The 23,452-nt window shown below is 42.0% G+C and overlaps 1 protein-coding gene across 1 annotated transcript; it reads right to left on the reverse strand.

Annotated features, from left to right (window-relative positions):
- Nucleotides 1-15,056: 15,056 nt before the first annotated feature.
- LOC138765324 (uncharacterized) lies at nucleotides 15,057-22,624 on the reverse strand. The gene is made up of 5 exons (XM_069942368.1): nucleotides 22,541-22,624; nucleotides 18,130-18,255; nucleotides 16,927-17,352; nucleotides 16,577-16,765; nucleotides 15,057-15,250 (listed from the first exon to the last, which is right to left on the reverse strand). Exons 1-5 carry the CDS (start codon nucleotides 22,622-22,624, stop codon nucleotides 15,131-15,133), a joined length of 945 nt encoding a protein of 314 aa, XP_069798469.1. The 3' UTR covers nucleotides 15,057-15,130.
- Nucleotides 22,625-23,452: the final 828 nt, after the last annotated feature.

Raw genomic sequence — 23,452 nt, forward strand, 5'->3', positions numbered from 1 at the left:
TGTGAATAATGATTGTGAGATTATTTTCATTTCCTCTTTGCTGCTGAATGATGGTGTGCATTTCAAGTTTTTGGTCTCTTTTGTTCTCCATTGATGCTCGTTTAAGTAGAGGACCAGTGTAAAAACACAGAAATGCTGGAGGAGTTCAACAAGTCTTGCAGCATCCTGAGCACTGACATTTCATGCCTGAGCCTTTCTTCAAGGTACGAGTAATAAAGCAGGCAGGCACCTGAATTAAAAGGCTAGGGAGAAGAGAAGGATGTGCAGTGGGAGGAGTACAGACAAACAGACAAAAGGTGAGAATTGGATGTGGATAGTTAGGCAGGAGAGAGGAAATATGAGGGGGTAGCTCTGTGAAAGCAGAGACAGGGAAAAGGAGACAGAGGGAAAAGGGGAGAGAGAGAGAAAATGAGGAGGAGGAGAGGAGGCATAGGGCTAAAGGAAACTGGATAAGTTGATGTTAATGCCACTCGGTTGTAGGGTGCCCAGTCAGAATATAAGGTGTTGTTCCTCCAATTTGTGGGTGGTTTCAGTCTGGCAGTGCACGTGACCATGGGCAGACATGTTGGCAAGGGAATGGGGTGGGGAATTGAAATGGTTGGCCACTGGGAGATCCCCGCTATCACAGCAGACAGAGCCGAGGTGGTCACCAAAGCAATCTCCCAGTCTGCATCCTGCCTCTCTGTTGCAGAGGAGACAACTGAGCACAGAATGCAGTAAACTCCTGCAGATTTGCAAGTGATGTGTTGCTTCACTTGGGAGGACTGTTTGGTGCTGAGGGAGGACGTGTAGGCATATGTGCAGCATCTCCTGATGTCACAGGGATAGGTACTAAGGGGGAAATTGGTGGGAAGGGAGGTGTGGATGAGAGAGTCACAGAGGGAGTGGTTCCTGCAGAAGGTGGAAAGGAGAGGAGAAGGGAAAATGTGTATAGTGATTGGATCACATGACAGAGGGATCATATGTTGGATGTGGAAGCTGGCGGGGTGGTTGGTGAGAACAAGAGGAATGCTGTCTTTGCTGCACATGAGGCCAGATGGGGCTGGGCAGATGTGTGGGTAATGGAGAATATATGGAAGTGGGTCGAGTTGATGGTGGTAGAGGGGAAGCCACATTTTTTGAAGAAGGGGATCATTTCGGATGATCTGGCATGGAAGATGTTGGCCTGGGAGCAGATGCAATGGAAATGGATGAATTGAAAGAAGGGAATGGAATCGTTAGGAGGGCAGGGTGTGAAGTAGTTTAGTCGAGGTAGCTCTGGGAGTTGATGGGTTTGTAAACGATGTCTATCAAGAGTTAGTCTCATGAAATGGAGACAGAGAGATTGAGAAAGGGGACGGTGCTGCAAGAGATGGAAGAAGTGAATTTGAGGTCAAGGTGGAAGTTGATTGTAAAGTGGATAAAGTCAACTAACTCATCTTGGGTGCAAACCCCTCCCCCCACTATCAATGCTCACCTTTCCTTCTTCCTCTTGTCCTATCCATATCCAATTCATGCCTGTTGTCTGTTGGTCTGCACTTATCCCCTTTCTTTCCTTATTCACAGCCTTTTAATTCAAGCACTAACCTGCCTTTTAACTCGTACCTCAGGGCCGAAACATCGGTTATATGAATTTCTTTACCTGTATGCACTGCAAGACCTGCTGAGTTGCTTCAGCATTGCTTTACTTTTACTACAGTCTCGGTGTCTACAAACTTTCGTGTTTCACTCAAAGTAGAGGAATAGCCCCTTTCCATCTGAATATGACCCCTTGGGACAGCTTTACTCTCTGTGCAGATGTGGCTGCACTTTTCTTTCCACTTGCTTCTTTTTTTCTCCTATCTCTAATTGCTCATTTTTAAAGTAATTGTAACTTTGGTTTGGCCCATACCTGTCACAGACATTTCTTTGTTTTCTCCACCCTCCTCCATTACTCTATATGGTGAAATACATTTGCACAGATGTATGGAATGGGCAGTCCGAACCTCCCTGACCTTCCCTAAACCCTCCCTTGGCTCCTCCCCAGATTTCCTGAGAAAGGCTGGCAGGCTGGGACTTGCCGCTTCTTGCTCCTGTACCTGGAACCCGGCCATGTGGCGTATCAGTAATACTCAGGGTTTTGGTAATCATTCCATCATGTTGATGTGATTATTGTAACTCAAGACATCCTTGATTTATCACTTTTCCAGTCAGACGATCAGTACTTCTCTTCTGAAACATCTTCTTCATTTCGATCTCATTTATTGGCTTGCTGAGAGCTCTCAACATTTTCTATCAGTGTTAGGCAATTCCAGTATTTGAAGTTTAGAGGTTGAATGAAGTTGAATTGTTTTCTCTAGAGCGTTGGAGGCTGAGGGGCTACCTGATAGAAGTATATAAAATTATGAGAGGGCCGTATTTGTTAAATAGTTAATGATATGCAAGGTGTTTTTAAGCCAGGCCTCCGCTTCGAGGCCACCTTCAAATGCGGATAAAATTTAAACTTGCCTGTTTATGAAGCAGCCCTAAAAGGTTGCTCCAGCACTGCTTTTATGCAGAGCGGTTCGTTGGTGCGTTGTCCGGATCCGCTGTAGGTGGGGTGACTGTGGCCATTGCGCCACCCATCATAAATAGGAAGCAGAGCAATGGATGTCTTCCCTACCTGTAATCCCCCACACAGCTGGAACCCAGAACGGCTGAAATGGCCTGGTGAGGTGCTGGAGGCCGGAGTGGCCAGCAGGGCCATCACAGCCTGCTCTGACTGCCACCTGATGGCTCCTGCCAGCCCAGTCACCCCTGGCCTGATGACCCCTGCCGGCTGCTCCTGCCCTGATGGCCCCCACTGTCCAGCCCTGCCTGTGGGGGTCATGGAGAGAGAGGGGTGAGTGAGTGGGAGAGAGAATTGAGATGGGTTACTGGCTGAAAGTGTCATCGCGATGTCATCAGCCCGCCCCTACCAGATGTACCTTTATGCAGCAAGACGGAGCGCACCGGTCTCTCTAGCACTATCTTGGAGAGGGATTGGAGTCACCACCTTGCAGCCGCTCATGGATCATTTATGAAGGTAAGTTTACCAACATGAGGGCAGAGAATCTCCACCTTTACATTCAGAATTTTTGCTTTATACAAGGGCCTAAAATGTCTATCTTTGTGCTGACGATTACTCTCTTTATATGACTCATCCAACCCACCACTCACATGCTATACCAGGGCTGGCCAAACTGCGGCTCATGAGCCCCATGTGGCTTTTTGACATGTAAAGTGCGGCTCGCAGGGAGGGTAGGTGTCGGCAGCAGGGAGGGTATGTGCCGGCAGCAGGGAAGGTATGTTCCGGCAGCAGGAAGGGTGGCTGTCAGTGGGTTGCCGGGTGGCTGTCAACAGCCTGACCACTGCTAGGCACCTGAAAGCTGCTAGCTGCTTTGCTTTGCTGCTTTCAGGTGCCTAGGGGAAACGTTTGGTGTGTAGACTTGATTAGAAAAAAAATCTTGTGCAAAATTGCTCCCTTTTAAACAGTGCTTCTTCACTTTCTGCAGTATATCAGCATTTTGCAAATGGATGATTCACAAGAGAAGGATTGGAAAATACTTTCCCCAACAAAACCGTACCAGGGGTGGGCAACCTCCCGCACTGTCTGCCCCAGCCCTGTAGTCCCGCGCCGGCCACCCCAACCCTGATGTCTCATGCTGGGGGGCTGTCAGGCAGCGGGGAGTTGGGTCGCCGGCTGATTGTCATCAGCCCGCCCCCTGCTAGGTACCTGAAAGCTGCACTTGCCGCTTTCAGGCTGCTGCTTTCAGGTGCCTTTGGGGGGGTGGGGGGGGGCGCTCGGAAATGGAGAATATACCTCCCCGAGGTGGGTTGAGTAAGTACACCTCGGAGATGGGTTCTCGCTTTCAGGTGGCTTTACGACAGCTGCATTCGGGTATTTTAGGCGGCTTTTCATTCGGGTATTCTGGCCACCTGAAAAGGGCTAACAATAGTGTTAGTGGGTGTGGTTTGCGATTGTGTGATTGCTACGGCTCTCAAACATCTGAAGTTTATGGTATGTGGCTCTTATGTTAAGCAAGTTTGGCCACTCCTGTGCTATACCATCCTCCAATCCCAGTCCTTGATCACAAGTGATATTTGATTGCTGGGTTCCATTATACCAATCTTCTCTTCAGGATTTTTAAAGGATGCTCATGAGGAGGGTGGCTTTGGGAACAACTTTCGCCAGTCAGACTTGAGCTGGGAAAGCACAAATTATGCTGCTCTATTCATAGCAGATGTACCAACTAGACTAATGGCCGGCATCCTCCTCTCCTATGTTGCTTGCAACTGTGTTTGACAGATTATTTCCGTTAAGAGGAGGAAAGATTAAAACAAGAGGTCATGAGTTAAGAATTAAGGGGCAGAGGTTTAGAGGTAACATGAGGGGGAACTTCTTTACTCAGAGAGTGGTAGCCGTGTGGAATGAGCTTCCGGGAGAAATAGTGGCGGCGGAGTCAATTGTATTATTTAAGAAAAGGTTGGACAGGTATATGGATGAGAAGAAGATGGAGGGTTATGGGCATTGTGCAGGGAGGTGGGACTAGAAAGGGGTGTTTGGTTCGGTGCGGACTAGAAGGGCCTAATGGCCTGTTTCCGTGCTGTAATATGTTATGTTATGTTATCCTTAATTTATCATGAGAGCCAATAAGCAAGTGTGAAGCAGTAAACTGATTGCACAGTCTCAGCCAGCAAGAGACGGCCAGGGAATTAACCAGTGGTGCCCAGCTCAGAGAACTCAATCAGAATGGAGGCAAAGTGGAAGGTTGGGGCACGAGTGATTGAAGAATAGAACGAGGCATCTCAGAAACGTCTCTGCAGGGAGAAAAACCAAGATATTACCTTCCCCTGGCTTCTCTTCCTGGAAAGTAGCCCTGGTGGAAATATGTCCCCCATGGTTGGAGTCATAACTGGGTCCTGAAAACTTTATTTGGAACTCACAGCGTGTAATAAAGAAAGACACCAGTTGCCAACAGTTTGCTCAAAATCAAGTAAAATGATCCTCTGCAAGACCAGTAAAGGAGGCAGTTAAAGGTGCACTCTGTGGGAAATGTTAACTTCCACTGAGGAAGGCTTAAAAATCTTTGACTCCCACAGGGATAGGTAAATTCAAATCTTATTGCAGGCCACATTACATGAGAGATGGAGGATGTTTGCTCAAAAAAACTATACCATGAAACAAAACAGATGATCAGGACAACTAATATTTGTCTGAATTTGTCTAATATCATTTTTATTGTGTAATATATGGATTTCTGCTGTTGCTTTGGAAATCAATTTAATAAGCTTCTACTTGGCAATGCAACTGATACACAGCTGGATTGTTGCATCATCTTACACCGATCTACTTAATTTGCATCTTGTTCCTCTCATTGCACAGATCAAAACTGCTGATTTCACAGATTCAGCAGAAAAATCACTGGCTTTCCTCTGACTGCAAAACCATCAGAGGTAATGTCCTTTAGGTAAGATATGAAGTCAAAGCTCCATCTCTTTTCCCCAATTGATTATTAAATAATATTCCAACAGAAGGTGCAAAACAAGAAAAATTCCCGATTGACATCAGCCAATAAATGCGTAAACTTTTAACATTTGAACCACAGTCCCTGCTAATTTGACAAATTTTGCTGGAGGTCTGATCATTTGCAGGTTAACACTCCTGCCTTCTCTTCTTTCTCAGGCAGAAAGCCTCACAAGCTGTGATAGAAAAAGGCTGGGGTGCTGCCTGATTTAAGAAAAGAGTATTTATGTTTAGAGTTAATGCAAGCAGTTTTTTTTCATCCAGGTTAGGTGAGATAAAAACTAGAGGACATGGGTTAAGGGAGAAAAGGGAAAAGTTTAAAGGGAACATTCAGGGAAATGTTTTCACTCAGGGAGTAGTGGGAGTGTGGAATGAGTTGAGACCTGAATTGACTGTAGTGAATTGGGATTCACGACAAGTGTGCTGTACTGAAGTCTGCCCGACGTATGAGGCCACCATCGAGGTGTTGAAGGCCCGCTATGTGAAGGCCTCGAATGAGGTCCTAGCGAGACACCGACTCGCCCTATGCCGCCAACGGCCCGGACAGTTGATTGACGACTATCTGCTGGATCTGCAGACGCTGGCTAAGAAGTGCAGGTATGAGGCTGCTTCGGGCCATGTCCAGGAAGATGAACAGATCTGGGACACCCTAGTCACAGGGGCCCACTCGAGGTATGTGAAGCAGCGACTGGTCGAGTCAGGAAGGAAAGACCTCGATAGTAACGTTGAGCTGGCCAAATCACTGGAACAGGCCAGTCTCGAAAATGATGACCTTGAGGCCAGCGAACTCGCGCTCTCGGGTGAGCACCTCCAAGGACTGGCTGCACCCGCTCTAATGGCTGCTGCTTCCCGAGCCAGGGAGTGCTTTTTCAGCAGCAAGGAACAGCACCCCTGTGCCCGCTGCCTGGCCAAACACTCGGCGTGCTCCACCTGTGGGAAGAAGGGACATTAGGTGAAGGTCTGCTGCGCGAAGGGAGGTCCGGGGAAGTCCACAGCCTGTACCACTCCTGGATCCAATTCCAGCCAAAGCTGTCTGCCCCAGCCTCGCCCAAGATCACCTGCCGCACAACCCGCTGCCTATGGAAATGGCGTGAGAAGGCTCGGCGGCCATCTTGCAGCGGCCTGACTTTGAATTCAGCGCTATCATTATCATCATCAGGTGAAGGACGGTGGCCATCTTGCCGCACCACGAGGTAGGCACCATCTTACCTGCAGATGTCGACTCAGGACAGAGGGGGTGTGGTGTGCTGTTAATCAGAATCAGACACACACAAGGTAAAGACTATACAACAGACTTTAATCCACAAAGACTTCCACAGAGCCAGGCTGGCTGTAGCTGCAGTAACTCTGAGTGAGGCTTCAGGAGGCCGGCGCAGGCTTATATCCCGGAGGGTGATTGACACCCGACCGGGTGGGGCTTGATCCCTTCAGGCTGACTGATTGACAGCCGGCCAGGTGTGGTCCTGTCCCCTTACACTCCTGCAGGTACAGAGGTTTCCCCCTGCAGTAGGCTGGTGGTGTACCACCACAGGGGGTCAATCGTGGGAAACACAGCATCTCTGGCAACCTGGCATCGCTGGTCTTCGATAAGAATAGACCTCACCAGCTCAGCAACTCAACGATGATGGTGAAGGTAAACAGACATTCAACCAAGTGCTTGACTGACATAGGCTCCACATTAAGTTCAATAAACTCACGGACTGTGCAAAAATATAATTTAAAAATGCATCTCTCTAATTACCAAATCTTCCTCACGTCCCAGTCCCATTTGGCGCGTGTACAGAAACATTATATAGTTTATCTGTCATTTGAAGGGGGTGAATTTTGTGTGCTCCAGTATTGTTGGGTCTGGACCTCCTGTGTCACCTTAAAAGTGTGACCTTGGAGTTTTCTGGTCCCTTTACCCTGATAATGGTTTGGAACAGAGGGCCCTCAAAGCCTCTTGCAGCCTCTCCACACTGAACATTGACCCCCCCCACCCCGCCTCTGTTCCCAAACTTGTCTGATGACTGTAAGCCCATCACCACCAGGAGCAGGAGGTACAGCACAGCAGACAGGGAGTTCATAAAGATGGAGACCTAGCTCCTGCTGGAGGAGGGGATCATCGAACCCAGCACCAGGCCGTGGAGAGCGCATGGTGGTAGTAAAGGGGGAAAACAAGTCCAGGTTAGTGATTGACTATAGCCAAACAATTAATAGATACACACTCCTGGACGCATACCCCCTCCCTCACATTTCGAATATGGTGAATGATATTGCGCAGTATCAGATCTATTCAACCATTGACCTGAAAGCTGCCTATCATCAGCTGCCAATCAGTTTCAAGGACCGTCTATATAAGGCATTTGAGGCTAACGGTTGACTCTATCAGTTCCAGAGGGACTCTTTCAGTATTACCAATGGGGTGACTATTTTCCAGCAGCGGATGGACAGAATGGTGGACGAGTATGGGTCGAAGGCTACCTTCCCCTACCTTGACAATGTCATCATCTGTGGACACACTGTCTAAGACCATGATGCTAATCTCCAGAGCTTTCTCCAATTCTGACAAGTGTGTATTCAGGACTACATGACTGGCTATCCTTGGCTACATGGTGGAGAATGGCGTCATTGGCCCTGATTTTGGAGTATAAATACATAGCAACTATAAGTTGTACCACTTCTAAATTAGGCCATTGTGAGGTGGTGGGTGAGGGGGGCAGAGATTTTAGAGAACTGGGGTGCACTAGAAGTGTGCTCTACTGACGACTGGTCCCGACTCCTGGCTCCTCCCCCCTGAGGCTCGTATATAACCCTGGTTTCCTGTCTAAACCCAGGACCCCTCTGAAGCCTGTTCGTGAACCCTACCTGTGTTGTAAGCTAATAAAAATGTTTGTTCTCCCTCCAGTTGAGTGTGAGCTTTTATCTACGCTACACAGGCTCAATTTTGACATTGAAGAAAAATTTCCACAGGTACGTGATTGGGAGGAGTATAGTCCAGGTGAAGGTCAATGGCACTAGGCATAATAATCATTCAGCATGGACTAATGCTGTAGTGTTCTCTGGTTCTAAGCTTCTATTTGAATTGTTATTTTAATTTAAATATACAACACGGTATCTGGCCCTTTCGGCCCATGAGCCCGAGCCACCCACCTGGACCCAACTGACCGACACACCTGGTACTTTTTTTTGAAGGGTGAGAGGAAACTGAAGTCCCCAGGAAAACACACGCAGACATAGAGAGAACGTACAAACTCCTTATAGACAGTGTGGAATTTGAACCCTGGTCCCGATTGCTGGCATTATAACAGTGCTGTGCTAACCACTACACTAACCTTGCCCCCATGTTTAATATATTTTCCTTATATTACCACTCAAATAATTACTGTAAAGTATAACTATAATTAAAATATAATCATATTGCACTGTACTTAATATTAGATATGATACTTTTAAGATAATTTAAAAAATATTTAATAGGGAAATGCAATTCCATGATTAGAACCAAGTGAGTGGAAATGAAATCCTTAGGTGGTTGATCAATTTACAAATTTATAGCTAGCAATCAAAGGTGAATATTTCCTCTTTCCTCATGGTTTAAATGTGTCTAAAGCATATAAGAATTTATCATTTGGGAATTCATGGATTAGCACACTTTTCTGAGCTTTGGCATATCTTTCTTGGAAGATATTTGGGAAGGTAGTTCAGCATTGGCTTCTATGCAATTAAAGGTGCCTTGTAAAAGACATTTTCTTTAATGCCTTCAATTCATTTAGGACAGAAACAGACCCTTCAGATAACCAAATCCAGACTTATTTCCCCTTTAAACGTTCCACACTCACCTTAAAACTATGACATTTAGCTTCTAGTATTTGGCATTTCCACTTGCAAAACAAACTATCTACCCAATCAATGCTTCCCACATTTTATATAATGTACTTCTACCAGATAGCCTCTCAGCCTCCAACACTTCAGAGAAAACAATTCAACTTCATTTAACCTCAAAGCTGGGATTCCATAAAACACATAGAAAATGCTGAGAGCTCTCAGCAGTCCAAACAGCATCAACAGGAGAGAAATAAATGTGTTTCAGGAGAAGGACAGCTCCTAAAAACTGGAAAAACAAGAAAGCAAAGATGCCTTGAGTTATGGTAAGGGGGGGAGGGTGGAGAAAACAAAGAAATATCTGTAATATGGCCCAGACTAAAATTGTCAAAGTTAAAATTACTTTAAAAACTAGCAATTAGAGACAAGAAGAAGCAAGTGAACAGAAAAGTGTAGTCATATCTGCACAGAGAGTAAAGCTGCTAAGTTCAGAATTATGTCCCAACGACTGTAGCATATTCAGGTGGAAGAAGTGCTGTTCATCTGCTTAGAGTGAAACCCAAAAGCCTGCAGATGCTGTGATTGTAGTAGAAACTCATTCACACCTCATATGATAAGATTTTCCATCTCTTGGTAGTTTGACTCATTGTTGCCAGTGATGAGGCCAGCTACTGTCGTGTCATCTGCAAATGGCAGCAAATCCAATTTAAATCCATTTTCAATCTGAAGAAATATTCCAAAGCAATTGAATTTCTTGTCAATGTCTTTATTCATCAGTTCTTTACAGCACTTTCCTCAATGTGACAACTATTTACTGAAGTGCAGTTTTACAAAAACTTATTATCTACTATGGTCCACAAATAATAATTTTTCATGTGTGAGTTATTTCTGAGTGAGTTTCTCCAAGCTCTTCAACTGCAAGTAATCTCACCATCATCAGGCCCACTTTCCCATAAATTTGAACAGGAACATTGTGAAGTTACTTCCTGTGCTGCGATTCTGTCTGAAGGCAACAATCTGTGTCCCCCACTGGTCTCTAAGTCTCAACTGCATATTGAAGATATTTGCTGAGCCATTAGGAAGCCATAAATATTTTAATTAATTAATGCTGTGATAAGATTCGCTAAATTTGAAAATTGCATATTTTATTTTGTTTGGCAATAACTAAATCTTCTTTGCCAACATGCCAGATTCTCATTGATACGAAGAAAGTTATCAGCCTCATTGCTTTTTATAATTTCAAGTATGATGTGCCAGGTAAAAGTTAGCAAAACTAATAATTATTAATGGGATTGGATTTAAGTAGAGCTTTTATGTTGAACTTTTATAAATGCTGCTCTTTTGGTGCCAGAGGACGGGGAGATGGGGTGGGGGGGGGGGGGGGGGGGAGGGTGGCGTGGGGGATGAATGGGATACGGTGGATTGAAGGGGTCAATTACTAATCAGGATGGATTGCAACTAGCAGCAGTGATGAAGTCTTGTATAATGGATCCTTTGTCAAGAGGAAAGCTTTTGTGTCTTTTGTGGTTTTATTTTAATCGGAGCTATTGGAATTTATACTCTTTCTCAGTCTTTTATTGGCAAGATCCCTTGCACATGACATATGTTTCAAAATAAAATTCCTTTCACCCTTACAATACATCACAGCACTAACTCAATGACAACACCTTTCATAATATTTATCTGATGACATTTAAGGTTCTATTTGCCAGCGTACATATCTGGATTTTTGATTAAAAAGTTAAATTGTGTTATTTGATCTCTTGTTGCACCTTTACTAGTTCTAGAATATCAATATCTTTTGCTTATGAAAATTGGAAGTTCTACATGTCATCAATCATCATTAGATCAAATTCCACTTAAGAAATACTTGCTCCAGGTATAGATATTTCCATACCATTCATGCCAGTCTAAAATACAGGGCAAACTTAACCAACAACAGCTAAAAGTTGTTACTTTCCTTTTCGAGACTCCAACTTGATAATATTCAATGACAGCCTTGAATACAAACATGTTTTCTCAAAACAAATTGTTATCTTGAATATTTACCTTAAAAATTAAAGGGTTGTATAGACATTTCGTCATTCTAAGACACACAAGTGAATAACCCAGATTGAATTTGATTTAGATTCAAGGAATGTTCCACCACTAAAAGTACAGTTCGTTCATCAAGTATTAAATCCAGGCTTCATCTTCTCACTCTGGTGAGACTGGAAAATTCAACTACAGTTTTTATGGACAAAATAAAAGCCAACACTTCTGGAGCTGCTGTAATGGACCTGGGGAGTGTGGGAAGAGGAGATATATTGCTCCCCCCCCCCACCCACCCCCCACCCCCCCCGGAAGGTCCTACTTCCCAGTCCTACTGCCGATGGCTCTGTACAGGTCTCTATACCTGGAGCAAGTATTTCTTAAGTGGAATTTGCTCATTCTGCTTATTCTTTGTAGAAAGGCTCAGGCCCGAAATGTCGGCAATATATCTTTGACTCCTATGGACACTAAGAGACCAGCTAAGTTCCCCCAGCATTTCAAAATGTTTTTACTACAAACAGCGTCTGCAAATTTTTGTGTTTATTCTGTGGGGTGGTCACTCTTGCTTGCTCAAAACTGTACAGACCTGCCTACTACACCATTTGATATGGAAATAAAGTTACCATTCAACTCAGCACTAAGCCCTTCCATTCTATATTTTAAGACATCCGGGGTACATAAGAACACATTTTCTTACATCCATATGCCTATCCAAGAGTCTTCTAAATATCTCTGTTGTATCTGTCTCCAGACAATGCATTCCAGTGCAGATTTTACCATTGCTTGGTTGTGATGGATGGGGAGAGTTTGAGCATATTTGGTTGCACGGATATGCATTTGGGGGATAAACACAAAATCCAGTGGTAGCTTGTGAACTAATGTCAGTGACCTCTCCCAAGTCAACATCCTTGGCATTGGGTTTCTTTTCCTATTCAACTACTTCCACTGTGGAAAGAATTAAAGAAAAAAGAGAGAAAGGAAATAAAATGAAATGAAAAGAATGTTGGCAGTTCATTAATTGCAGAGAAACTGGCTGTACATCTCAGAAAGGTCTTAAAATAAACTAACATCATGAATTGTATGGCAAAGTTCACCTCAGTCATTAATGAGATGAACATTTTAACAGTTCCATCTTATTCATGCTTGTCGTACAACCTGTTTTCAACATTATTTTCACCTTTATTCCTGAAGTGGGTGTATTCTGTTCCCCCATATTGGATGATCCCACTCTGCAGCATTGGGCTGCCAACCACTCCTTTCCCCCCACCCCTCCTTGGCTCACTTGCATCACCAAATTCTGCACTTGCTTAGATAAATCAGACAAAGCAGAATCTGAATGAGAAGGGTCAGACTTGAGCTAAAAAGTCTGTCTCAGCACAGGCCTATCCAGAAACATGCCTGTTTCCTCCTCCACAAGTTGCTCCTCTTTCTTTTCTGTTCTCGCGGCATCCTCCTCCTCCTCCATCGAAATAGGAGTCGGCACAACCTGACTATGGGTGCAGACTCCACCCCCCCACCAGCCCAGATTCACTGGTCTGAGGGATGTCAGGTTCCCCCCCCCAGCCTGGGCCATTTCAAACACAGCGCGCATTCGCAAAATTTTGCGCATGCCCAATTGAACCCCTTGGTCAGTCGCCGGCGCCATCTTGTGCTGCATTACACGAGATCGGCGCCGGTGTGGCATTCACCCATAGATGAACGCTGAGGTTGGGGCTGCATTGAAATCGACTCTGGAGGCTCCATGTACAAGGTAGGCCAAGTTTCTTCAGTAATTGCTGGCTGTTTAATGGCTGTTTTCTTAACTGTTTGGAGTTTCTTCATTAATTGCTGGCTGTTTAATGGCTGTTTTCTTAACTGTTTGGGTTTTAGTCTTCCTCATGACTGTTTGTAAGATACTTCAGCAATATAGTCAACAGTTGTAAAAAAATTTTAAAAACTTTTAAACAGGGTTTGAATAGTTCTGCCAGGGGGAGGTATCTTCCCATGTCTTCTCCCTACGCCAACATGTCACGCCCGCCGGAAGGGCATTTTTCCATCATGAGAGAGTGGGAAAATGACTGTCACTGGCTGGAGGTGAGAACTCCTGTCTGTGGACTGAAAGAGAAGGGATCAAGTTGATCCACTATCAATAAATCAAGACTGGAGATACAGAACAATAGGCTTTTATTTACAATGAACAAAGGTCATCCTGTGGTGTGATCCAGGCTTTCTGGGGAGGGGTTATGGTTTTGGAGCCTTTATACAGGATCAAGAGGGAGGAGCCATGGGTACAGTCAAAGAGTGAGGCTTAGCCAGATAAATGAGTGTACAGCAGTTTACCACACAAGTTAAAAAAAAGTACTTCTATATAAAGGGTAGAAGTGTTGTTTTGTGAAAGTGCAGAATAACCACTGAGGTAATTTTTTAGTAAAACATATCCCATTGAAAATCTGAATTTTAGTTTAATTTTCGTGTTTTTAGAACAAGCATACATCAATAATGAATATTTTCATGCACCAGTTTTATGTTTTAAATATTTTAAATATTCAGGAGAAGATAGACCCTTCTGGAAAGGCAATATTCAGAGCAGGTGCATCAACGTTTAAAAAGATTGTACACAATTCTAAGCCCTAATTCAAAGAACTCAATTAACAATGAAACAAGTAAGAATTTCCCAAATTTTTCTGGTGTTATTTTTTATTTATAATTGAAACTGAAAGTAATACAGTTGCTGGAAATCTGAAACAAAAATAAGCAGAAAATACTGAAAGTGGCCAGCAGGTCAGGCGGCAATGGGAAGAAAAACAAATTTGGACAAGTGACAAGTGACAAGACTATTGTTCTAAGTTATGGTTAGTGTGATAGTACAGATCTATCACCAATGTACATAGTGTATATAGTTACTGTATCTAGACTGTGCTTACAGCGATTGGCTGAGAGCTAAGCCACGCCTATTGTCTGGGCCTTAAAGGGTTGTGTACCTAGCCAGGTCGGATCATTCCGGACTGGTCGGCCACCTGTGAAGAGCTCCTGTCTTTTGCTAATAAAAGCCTTGGTTTGGATCAACAAGTCTTTGATTCTTTCGACGAGCTCTGCAGTTAGTTAAGGCACAGTTAGTGTAGCAGTTAGCACAATGCTGTTACAGCGGGATTGGGGTTCAAATCTCAATCTGTCTGTAAGGAGTTTGCATGTTCTTCCTGTATCTTCATGGGTTTGCTCTGAGGGCTCTGGTTTCCTCCCCCCATTTGAAACGTACCAGGGGTTGTAGATTAATTAGGTGTAATTGGGCAGCAAAAGGGCCAGTTACCGAGCTGGATGTCTCAATTAAAAGAAATAAGTTGTGGAGAGGAAGAGGTGGAGAAGACAGAGGGAGATGCCACAGCTGCCTTGTAACTTTTTTCTTCCCACCATTCAGGGACCCAAACAGGCCTGAAGCAGTGACTGATTTGCAGTTCTTCCATTTAGTATATTGACGTTGATGCTCACTGTGGGCTCTTCTCTGCAATGCAGATCACTTTGCGGAGCACATCTGCTCAGTCTAAAAGGGCTACCCTGAACTTTCAGTTACCTACCAATTTACCTTCTCCCACTCTGAGCTCCATTTTCAATTTTCAGCATCTCTCCAACAACATTTCATCTTGCAGCAAGTTATATTACAACATTTGGGATTTAACACTGAACAGAACAATTTCAGGTATATCCTTTATTTCTGCAAATGCAACTGAATTTTGTGGTTTTGATTTACATGCTTCGATGTATAATTTTGATCCAATTGGCAGCTTTGGAAATAATTGTTACCATGACAAATTTGGTCTACTTCACATCACAGCAACTTAAAGCATGGCCTTCTCGCTTTCTCTTGTCGTGAAAAAGGGCCCTTGATGCAAAGCTTCGCCCATTTTTCTCCCCAGCAATGGTGGAAAGGTCCTTGAACTGTTGACAGAAAGTACCCAGTTGAGCAATAATGCATTTCTTATCCTTCAGATTGACATGGGAAGCTTATGTCCAGGGGATTGGTGTATTAGAGCAGCCATTCTCAATGGGGGCTCTAGGTGTCCTGCACCATACCACCCCCACCACCCCCTGGGTGAGGGGGAGCACAGCACATTTAGCTGAAAGTCTTCTTTTCTTTTCACCTCATGTAACAAATCTTTTTTTTTGTTTTTTAATGTATTCAGTAGGAGAAAAGTACGCAAGAAATCAAAACTTGACTGCTTTACAGGGAAAGGAGCCCTTAAACTGAGCAGAGTTCGAGGGGTGCCATAGTCAAAAAAAAGTTGAGAATGGGTGTATTAGAGAAATAATTAGACAACCAATAGCAGATATATTTGGAAAGTCAACACATCATAAAAGTCAAGTGATAAAAATTACCAGATTTTACTAACTGGAGTCAACAACCCTACATAGTATATTAAAAGGAAGAAGTTATAATTATCAATCACCATGATTGATTTCGGCTGTTGCCAAACACAGGCATCATAATCTTGGGCCCAGACCCCACAGTTGTAGTATTTTATATAAGACCGTGTCAACTCCTTTAAGAGAATATTTAAAGGAGACCACAACAGGAGATTTGGACTTCTCTTGTCCTCACCTACCACCCCACTAGCCTTTGCATCCAACACATCCTCCTCCACCATTTCTGCCACCTACTACATGATCCCACCATTAGACACATATTCCTCTCTGATCCCCTCTCTGCCTTCTGCAGGGATCGCCCCCTCCATGACTCCCTTGTATACTCCTCCCTCCCCACCGATTGTCCCCTTGGAACCTACTGCTGTTACTGCAGGAGATGCTGCAGCTATACCCACACCTCCTCGCTCAACACCATTCGGGGCCCCAAATAGGCCTTCCAACTGAAGCAACATTTCACTTGTGAATCTGCATGAGTCATCTTACTGCATCTGCTGCTTCCGTTGTGGTCTCCTCTACATTGGAAAGATTGGACATAGACTGGGAGATAGCTTTGTTGAGAACCTTGGCTCTGTCCACCACAGTGGCCATCCATTTCAATTCCCCATCCCATTCCCTTGCTGACATATGTCCATGGTCTCATGCACTGCCAGATTGAGACACCCACAATACCTCATCTTCCAACTGGCCACCCTCCAACCAGATGGCATTAATATCGACTTCTCTAGCTTTTATTAACCACCCCCCCCACCGCACCCACTTCACTTCTTTCCCTGTCACCTTCCACAAAGTCTGCCTCTCCCTTTCCCTGTCGCCTTTCGCACAGACATAATCGATTCTCACCTCTCTCTGATCATGTCCAATTTCCCAAATTTTTCTGGTGTTATTTTCTGGTATTCTTCCACCAGCCAGCATTTTCTGTATTCTGAGATTTCCTGTTTTATTTTTGCTCATTCTGCTTATTTCTTGAAGAAAGGATGGGGACATGGCAAGATGGCGTAAAGGCAAGGCATGTATTCCACTTTCTCCCAGCTGGAACATAAAACGCCCAACTTTAAGTTTAAAATTAGTTAAAAATAATATTTTTAATTTTTTAAACAATAGTAAAATACTATGGCAACTAATGTAAAAAAAACCTAAGGCTCAACTTCAAAGAAATTGCCATTTAAAAGTACGGAAGAATTGAGGCCTACCTGTACAGCGGAATCCTCGGAGTCGATTTCGGCCGATTTTGACACCGGCGCCGACCTTGTTCCTGCAAGATGGTGCCGGCACCTTGGTGAGTTCAGCCGTTGCCGATCCGCACGCATGTAAAGCCGTGCGCATGGACGACATGGTCGACAGAGAGACCCGCGGCCCCACGATCTTGCCGGGCAGCCTGAGGAAGACGTTCTGACGTGCCCCGTGGCTTTGCCTGGCCTGCATGGAGTGTCACGGGTCCGGGATCTCCTTGATAAGGTGTGGGCTACGGGGGAGCTCGAACGCCAGTGCTCTGAAGAGGTCGGGGTGCCGGTGTCGGGTGTCCAGACCCGCAGCCGCACTGTTAAGGGATCCACACCGACAGAAGAAGAGGAATTACTTACCTTTGCAGAATATGTCCAGCAGGGGGAGCCAGCAACCTATGAAGGTAAACCTCAAAAAGTGGAATCGGAACCTGGAATGGATTCAGTATTTACGGTTCTGGAAGGGATTGCCTATCAGATGTCAAAACAAATATCAGATCAAATGAATCAAGGATTTATGGAGGTGAAAATGAAGATGCAAATTTCATGTGAAGAAATGTCAAATATGAAGCAAGATATGAATGTAGTCAAAAGTGACATTAATAGATGTATAAAATCTGTTGTACTGTAGAAGAAAATTTTAAGAAAATTGAGACAGCTTTTTCTGAGTGTCAAAGTCAAGTGGAGTGTAATAGAGAAAAAATATAAAAAGTAGAAGGATCTTTCATAGATTGGGGAATTCAAAAAAGAGACTTATTGAAGAAGATTGATTCTTTGGAAAATTAGAGTCGGAGAAATAATGTGAAGATAGTTGGTCTAGAAGACACTGATTCTATAAAATTCTTTAAATGCTGGATCCCAGAAGTTTTGTGTAAAGAGTTCTTTCCTGAAGGTTATGGAATTAAATAGGGCTCATAGAGCTCTGAGAAGAAAACTGCTTCCAGGACAACTGCCGAGAGCAGTTTTGATTCGTTGTTTAAAATACCAGGATAGAGAAATGATTTTACGCATGGCAGTACAAAAAGCACGACAAAACCAATCCCCATTAATGGTTCAAAATAACAGAGTGCTTTTTATGCTGCTTTGAGTCAGGAAGTTATTTGTAGACGTCAAGAAATCAATACGGCTAAAGATGTTCTGTGGCAAAAAGTTTATAAGTTTGCTTTTCAATACCCTGCAATTTTGAAAGTTTTTATGGAAACTTTCGATCTCAATTTTTTGAAAATGATCATGATGCCTTAGTTTTTGCGAACTCCCTGCTGGAATTGAGAAGAAATGGCCGTTCTCCCCCTTTGTCTCCTGAAAGGAGATTAAATGGAAATGGAAATGGCAGTGGAAATGGAAAGAATGGGAAGAATGGAAAAAATGGAAAGAAAGAAGAAATACAGAATCCTCTTGATATCAAAGATCCGGAGCAATCGTTGGGTGTGGAGTTACTGGATTGAAGATATGAACTATATTTGAACATGTTTATTTATATAATAAATATGTATCCAGCTGGGGGGTGGATGACACTGAAATCTTTGCTAGTCATCTGCCACCAGTGGATTTCCCACACCCAGTTTTTTAGGGTAATACTGCCTTTGGGTGGTTTTTCTTTTGAGTGTGTTATTTTTTTATTTTTGTTTTGATTCTTTTTTAAGAGGGTTTTTTTCCTCCTTTTTTCCCCTCTTTTTTATTTTTGAAGAATTACAAAGGGGTGCATTATTTTATAGAGTTTAATTTTTTAGTGTGTGTATTTACTAATAGTTAAAATTATGTCGAGACTGAACTTGGCAACTTTTAATGTTCAGGGGTTAAATAATCCAATAAAGAGAAAGAGAGTATTGGAGTATATAAAAAAGATGAAAATTGATATTGCTCTTTTACAAGAAACACATTTGACTGAGAAAGAACATTTGAAATTGAAAAGAGACTGGGTTGGTCAAGTTTTTTTATTCTTCTTTTAATTCTAAAGTAAAAGGAGTAGTGATTTTAATTCATAAGAACTTACCATTTGAATTGAAATCTACTGAAGGGAATGCTGGTAGAGTTTTAAGAGTTAATTGTAAAATTTTTGTGGAATTTTGGACACTGCTTAATTTATATGCACCCAATACAGATGATGAGTGGTTTATTTCAGAAGCTTTTTCTTGTTAAATCAGGCTAATGAGATATTTTAGTGGGTGGTGATTCAATTGTGTTTTGGATCCTTTATTAGATAGAAATCCAAAGAGTATAAGGAAGTCAAAGATGGCAATACAACTTAATGCGTTAATGAAAGATTTAAATTTGGCAGATATTTGAAGGAAAGTTAATCCTACAGAGAAAGATTTTTTTTAATTCTTCACGGCATGACTCATTTTCCAGAATTCATTTATTTTTGGTATCAGCACATCTTCAGGGTAGGGTACTGCAAACTGAATATAAAAGTAGAGTTATATCAGATCATTCATTATTAATTTTCTCTCGTGAAAGTTCAGAGATAGTACATTCGATGTATAGATGGAGGTTTAATGCAATGTTATTGAAAAGACCAGTTTGTTACCTTTGTAAAATAGCATATTTCTTTATTTTTGACCGAAACTGTTAATTCTGTAAAGAGTCATTTTGTAGTATGGGATGCTTTAAAAGCTTATTTGAGGAGACAGATCATTAGCTACTCTACGAAAGTTAAGAAACAATATATCGCAGAAAGTTTACTGTTGGAAAATTAGATTGCTGAACGAGAGAAGGACTTTCAGAAAGATACAACAGAAGATAAAAAAAGCCCTATAAACAAAGTTAAAGTTACACTATAATACTTTACAAAATTACCAGTTTGAGCACTTAATTAATAGATCTAAACAACATTATTATGAGTTGGGGAAAGGGCTCATAAGCTGAACAGGTGTCTCGGACTATTAATGCTGTCAAGAAGAATTCAATAATTACCTATAAGCCTCAGGAAATTAATGACCAGTTTTATTCATTTTATCAAAAATTATATACTTCTGAGAGGAAACAGGATAATGGTTCTATTGATTCTTACTTATCTAAATTAATATTACTGGTACTAGATGAGAAAGGTATTCAGGAGTTGGAATCTCCATTTATGGATTTTGAAATCAAGGAAGCTATTCAGGAAATGCCTAATGGTAACTCTACAGGATATGATGGATTTCCTGTGGAATTCTATAAACTTTTTTAATGATGATTTCTCTAATATATTTGGGGAAGTGTTAAATCAAGTTTCTGAAGATCAGAAGTTACCGGAAACGTGTTCAAGTGCTTTAATAACTGTTATCCCAAAGAAAGACAGAAATCCTTTAAGGTATCTTCATATAGACCTATTTCTTTAATGAATGTAGACTATAAAATTATGGCAAAAGTATTAGCTAACAGACTTGCTAAATATTTACCTAAATTAGTATATATCGATCAAACAGGTTTTATTAAGAATAGAAATGCCTCAGATAATATACTTCGATTGCTTACTTTGATCACTGCTTATCAGAGGCAACCTAATCATCTTATGGTAGTTGCACTAGATGCCAAAAAAGCTTTTGATAGGGTTGAATGGGACTTTTTATTTAAGGTATTAGAGAAATTTAAATTTGGCCCTTTCTTTATTGGTTGGGTTAAGGCCTTATATATGAATCCAATTGCTAGGGTGGTGACAAATGGACAGACATCTTTACCTTTTAATTTGACTCGATCAACTCATCAGGGCTGCCTATTGTCGCCAGCCCTGTTTGCATTAGCTATAGAACCATTAACACAGGCTATTAGACAAAATGAGGATATTAGAGGGATGAGGATTAAGGATGAAGAATATAAAATAAATCTATTTGCAGATGATGTGTTGATATATTTGATAGAGCCTGAGAGATCATTGAAACAGTTACAGGAGTGTTTATCGAAATTTGGAGAATTGTTGGGATATAAAGTTAACTGGGATAAAAGTGAAAATTTGCCAATTGGAGTAGAAGATTACTCTGAATTTAAAAATATTACAAAATTAAGATGGATGAATAAAATCAAATACTTAGGTGTGTTTGTGGACAATGACTATCAATTGTTATATCAATTAAATTATGTACCTATATTGAGGTGGATTAAAGCAGACTTAACAAAATGGAAAGATCTCCCATTAACTCTAATTGGACCTGTTAATTGTATTAAGATGAATATCTTTCTTCAAATTCAATATTTATTTCAATCAATACCTTGTTTGTTTTCAAAGAATTTTTTTCAGGATTTGAATAAAGCAGTAGGAGAGTTTTTGTGGAAATTATCTCAAGTAGCATTGCACAAATTTACTTGGAAATATGCATTGGGTCGCTTACAACTGCCACATTTTCAAAATTATTATGAGGCAGCTCAGTTAAAGTTTATTAGTAGACTGATGGATTTGGATCAACCTCCTAGTAGGGCTAAGGTGGAGATACATGAATTTATATTCTGTTGGAATTTGATTTTATTACAGGAATATGATATGCCAATACTGAAACATTTATTAAAGATTTGGATTAAAAAAATAAAATTTTAGGGTCAAATATAAATTACCAATTTTAACTCCATTATATAATAATCGGTTTATTCCTTTTTCAATGTTTAATAGTTATTTAAAGATTTGAAATTCTAAAGGTACAAAGACAATAAGGGAGTGTTTTGAAGAGGAACAATTTCTTTCTTTTATCCATTTGAGAGAATGATTTGAAATACCTTTAAATTCTTTATTAGTGTATTATCAGCTTAGGGCTTTGGTAAAAGATAATTATGGTAGAGAGATGTATTTACCTATTTTGTCGAAATTTGAATCTTTGACCTACTATACCAAAGAAGGGTTATGTTTCAATTATGTATAATTTATTACAGGACAATATGGATAAACCAGATAGGGAAAAATCTAAACTTGAATGGTTTAATGTTTACTTTTCCTGAAGATGATTGGGCGAACATGTGTCATGACAATGTAATTAAATTGACTAATGTAAGATATGGTATGGTCAATTATAACTTTTTACATCAATTGTATTTGACTCCGGAAAAGTTAAAAATAAATAGGCTTAGTAATTCAGATTCTTGCTTTAGATGTGGTTTATGTATTGGTTCTTTTTTACAGGCTGTTTGGACTTGTGTGAAAGTCCAACCATTTTGGCAAGAAATCAAAATAGTTTTGGAAAAATTGTATAATCTTAAACTATCTTTTGATCCAATTTTTTTTTGTTGGGAGATTTGTATTCATTAAGGGGAATGGGTTTGGATAAAGTTCAAAATGCTTTTGTACGTTTGGTGTTGTTGGTAGCGCGTAAATGCATTGCTAGTACTTGGAAAGATGATGTAGAAATTAATATAATACACTGGTGTAATTAATTGAAAGCTTGTATCATTATGGAAAAAAATACATAATTTACATGACAATTATTCCTTTTTTTGTTGATAAGTGGTCTCCGTATTTGAAATATGTGCAATTGGATCTATTTTGAACTGTTATTAACATTTATAATTTTAAAAAATATTTATGATTTATATTTTTGGCTTAAGAGAGCAGTCTGATTTGTTCCTGTGGTGCTGGCTGTGGCTGTGTTGCTGCACTGGGGTCCTGGACAGTCTGAGGCACCTGTATGCAGTCATTGGCATTGGTTTGATGGATGCATGGCATCAAGTCTGGCATGCCATTCATTGAGGCTGGGTAACCTGCCATAGATCTGGTGCATCATGGGTGAAGATAGGGGAGGGGATGTGAGGTGGTCAATCATAATCTCTGAAACCCCTTAAGGCACCAGGTCCCTAACTAATAGTGCATCCTTGTGCCCATCAGGGTAAGCCACATAGGCATATTGGGGGTTGGCGTGGAGAAGGTAGACCTTTTCAACTAGTGGGTCGGACTTATGGCTCCTCGGGTGCTTCCAGAGTAGGACCAGCCCTGGGGATGTCAGCCAGGCCGGCAGTATGGCCCCTGTTGCAGACTTCCTGGAAAGGAAAACATTCTTACATGTGGAGTGGCATTGTTGGCATTACATAGGAGTGATCTGATCAAATGGAATGCCTCAGCAGGAGTCTGGAAGGCCGTTAGACTACAGGGTTAAGAGGATGGCCTTCTCGACAGTGATGTTCTCCCTTTCCACCTGCTCGTTCCCTCAGGGTTTGTAGCTGGTGGTTCTGCTCATGGCAATACCTCTGGCCAGCAGGTACTGGTGCAACTAGTCACTCTTATGGACATAGCACTGGAACCCAAACAGAGTGAAGAGGCTGTGTAGGGTCTTGATGACGAATACTCGTCAATGATGTTGAGGGAGTATGGTCAGAGGAGAAGAGGAGTCCTTTGAAATTGATGGTCAGGGTTTCAAATGGGTAGGTGGCCTTCATCAGCTGTGCTCTGTCCGGTCAATAGAAGTGCTGACATGACAGTTTCTGGTCATAGCCCTGATCTCCTCAATGGAGAAAGGAAGGTTGCGGGCTTTGATAAAATAGAAGAACCTCCTGTCTCCAGGGTGGAGGGCTTGCAATCGGTCTATTTGTGCGCTGGCAC

The sequence above is a fragment of the Narcine bancroftii genome, chromosome 5 (assembly GCF_036971445.1).
Source record: "Narcine bancroftii isolate sNarBan1 chromosome 5, sNarBan1.hap1, whole genome shotgun sequence".
Lineage (NCBI taxonomy): Eukaryota > Metazoa > Chordata > Chondrichthyes > Torpediniformes > Narcinidae > Narcine > Narcine bancroftii.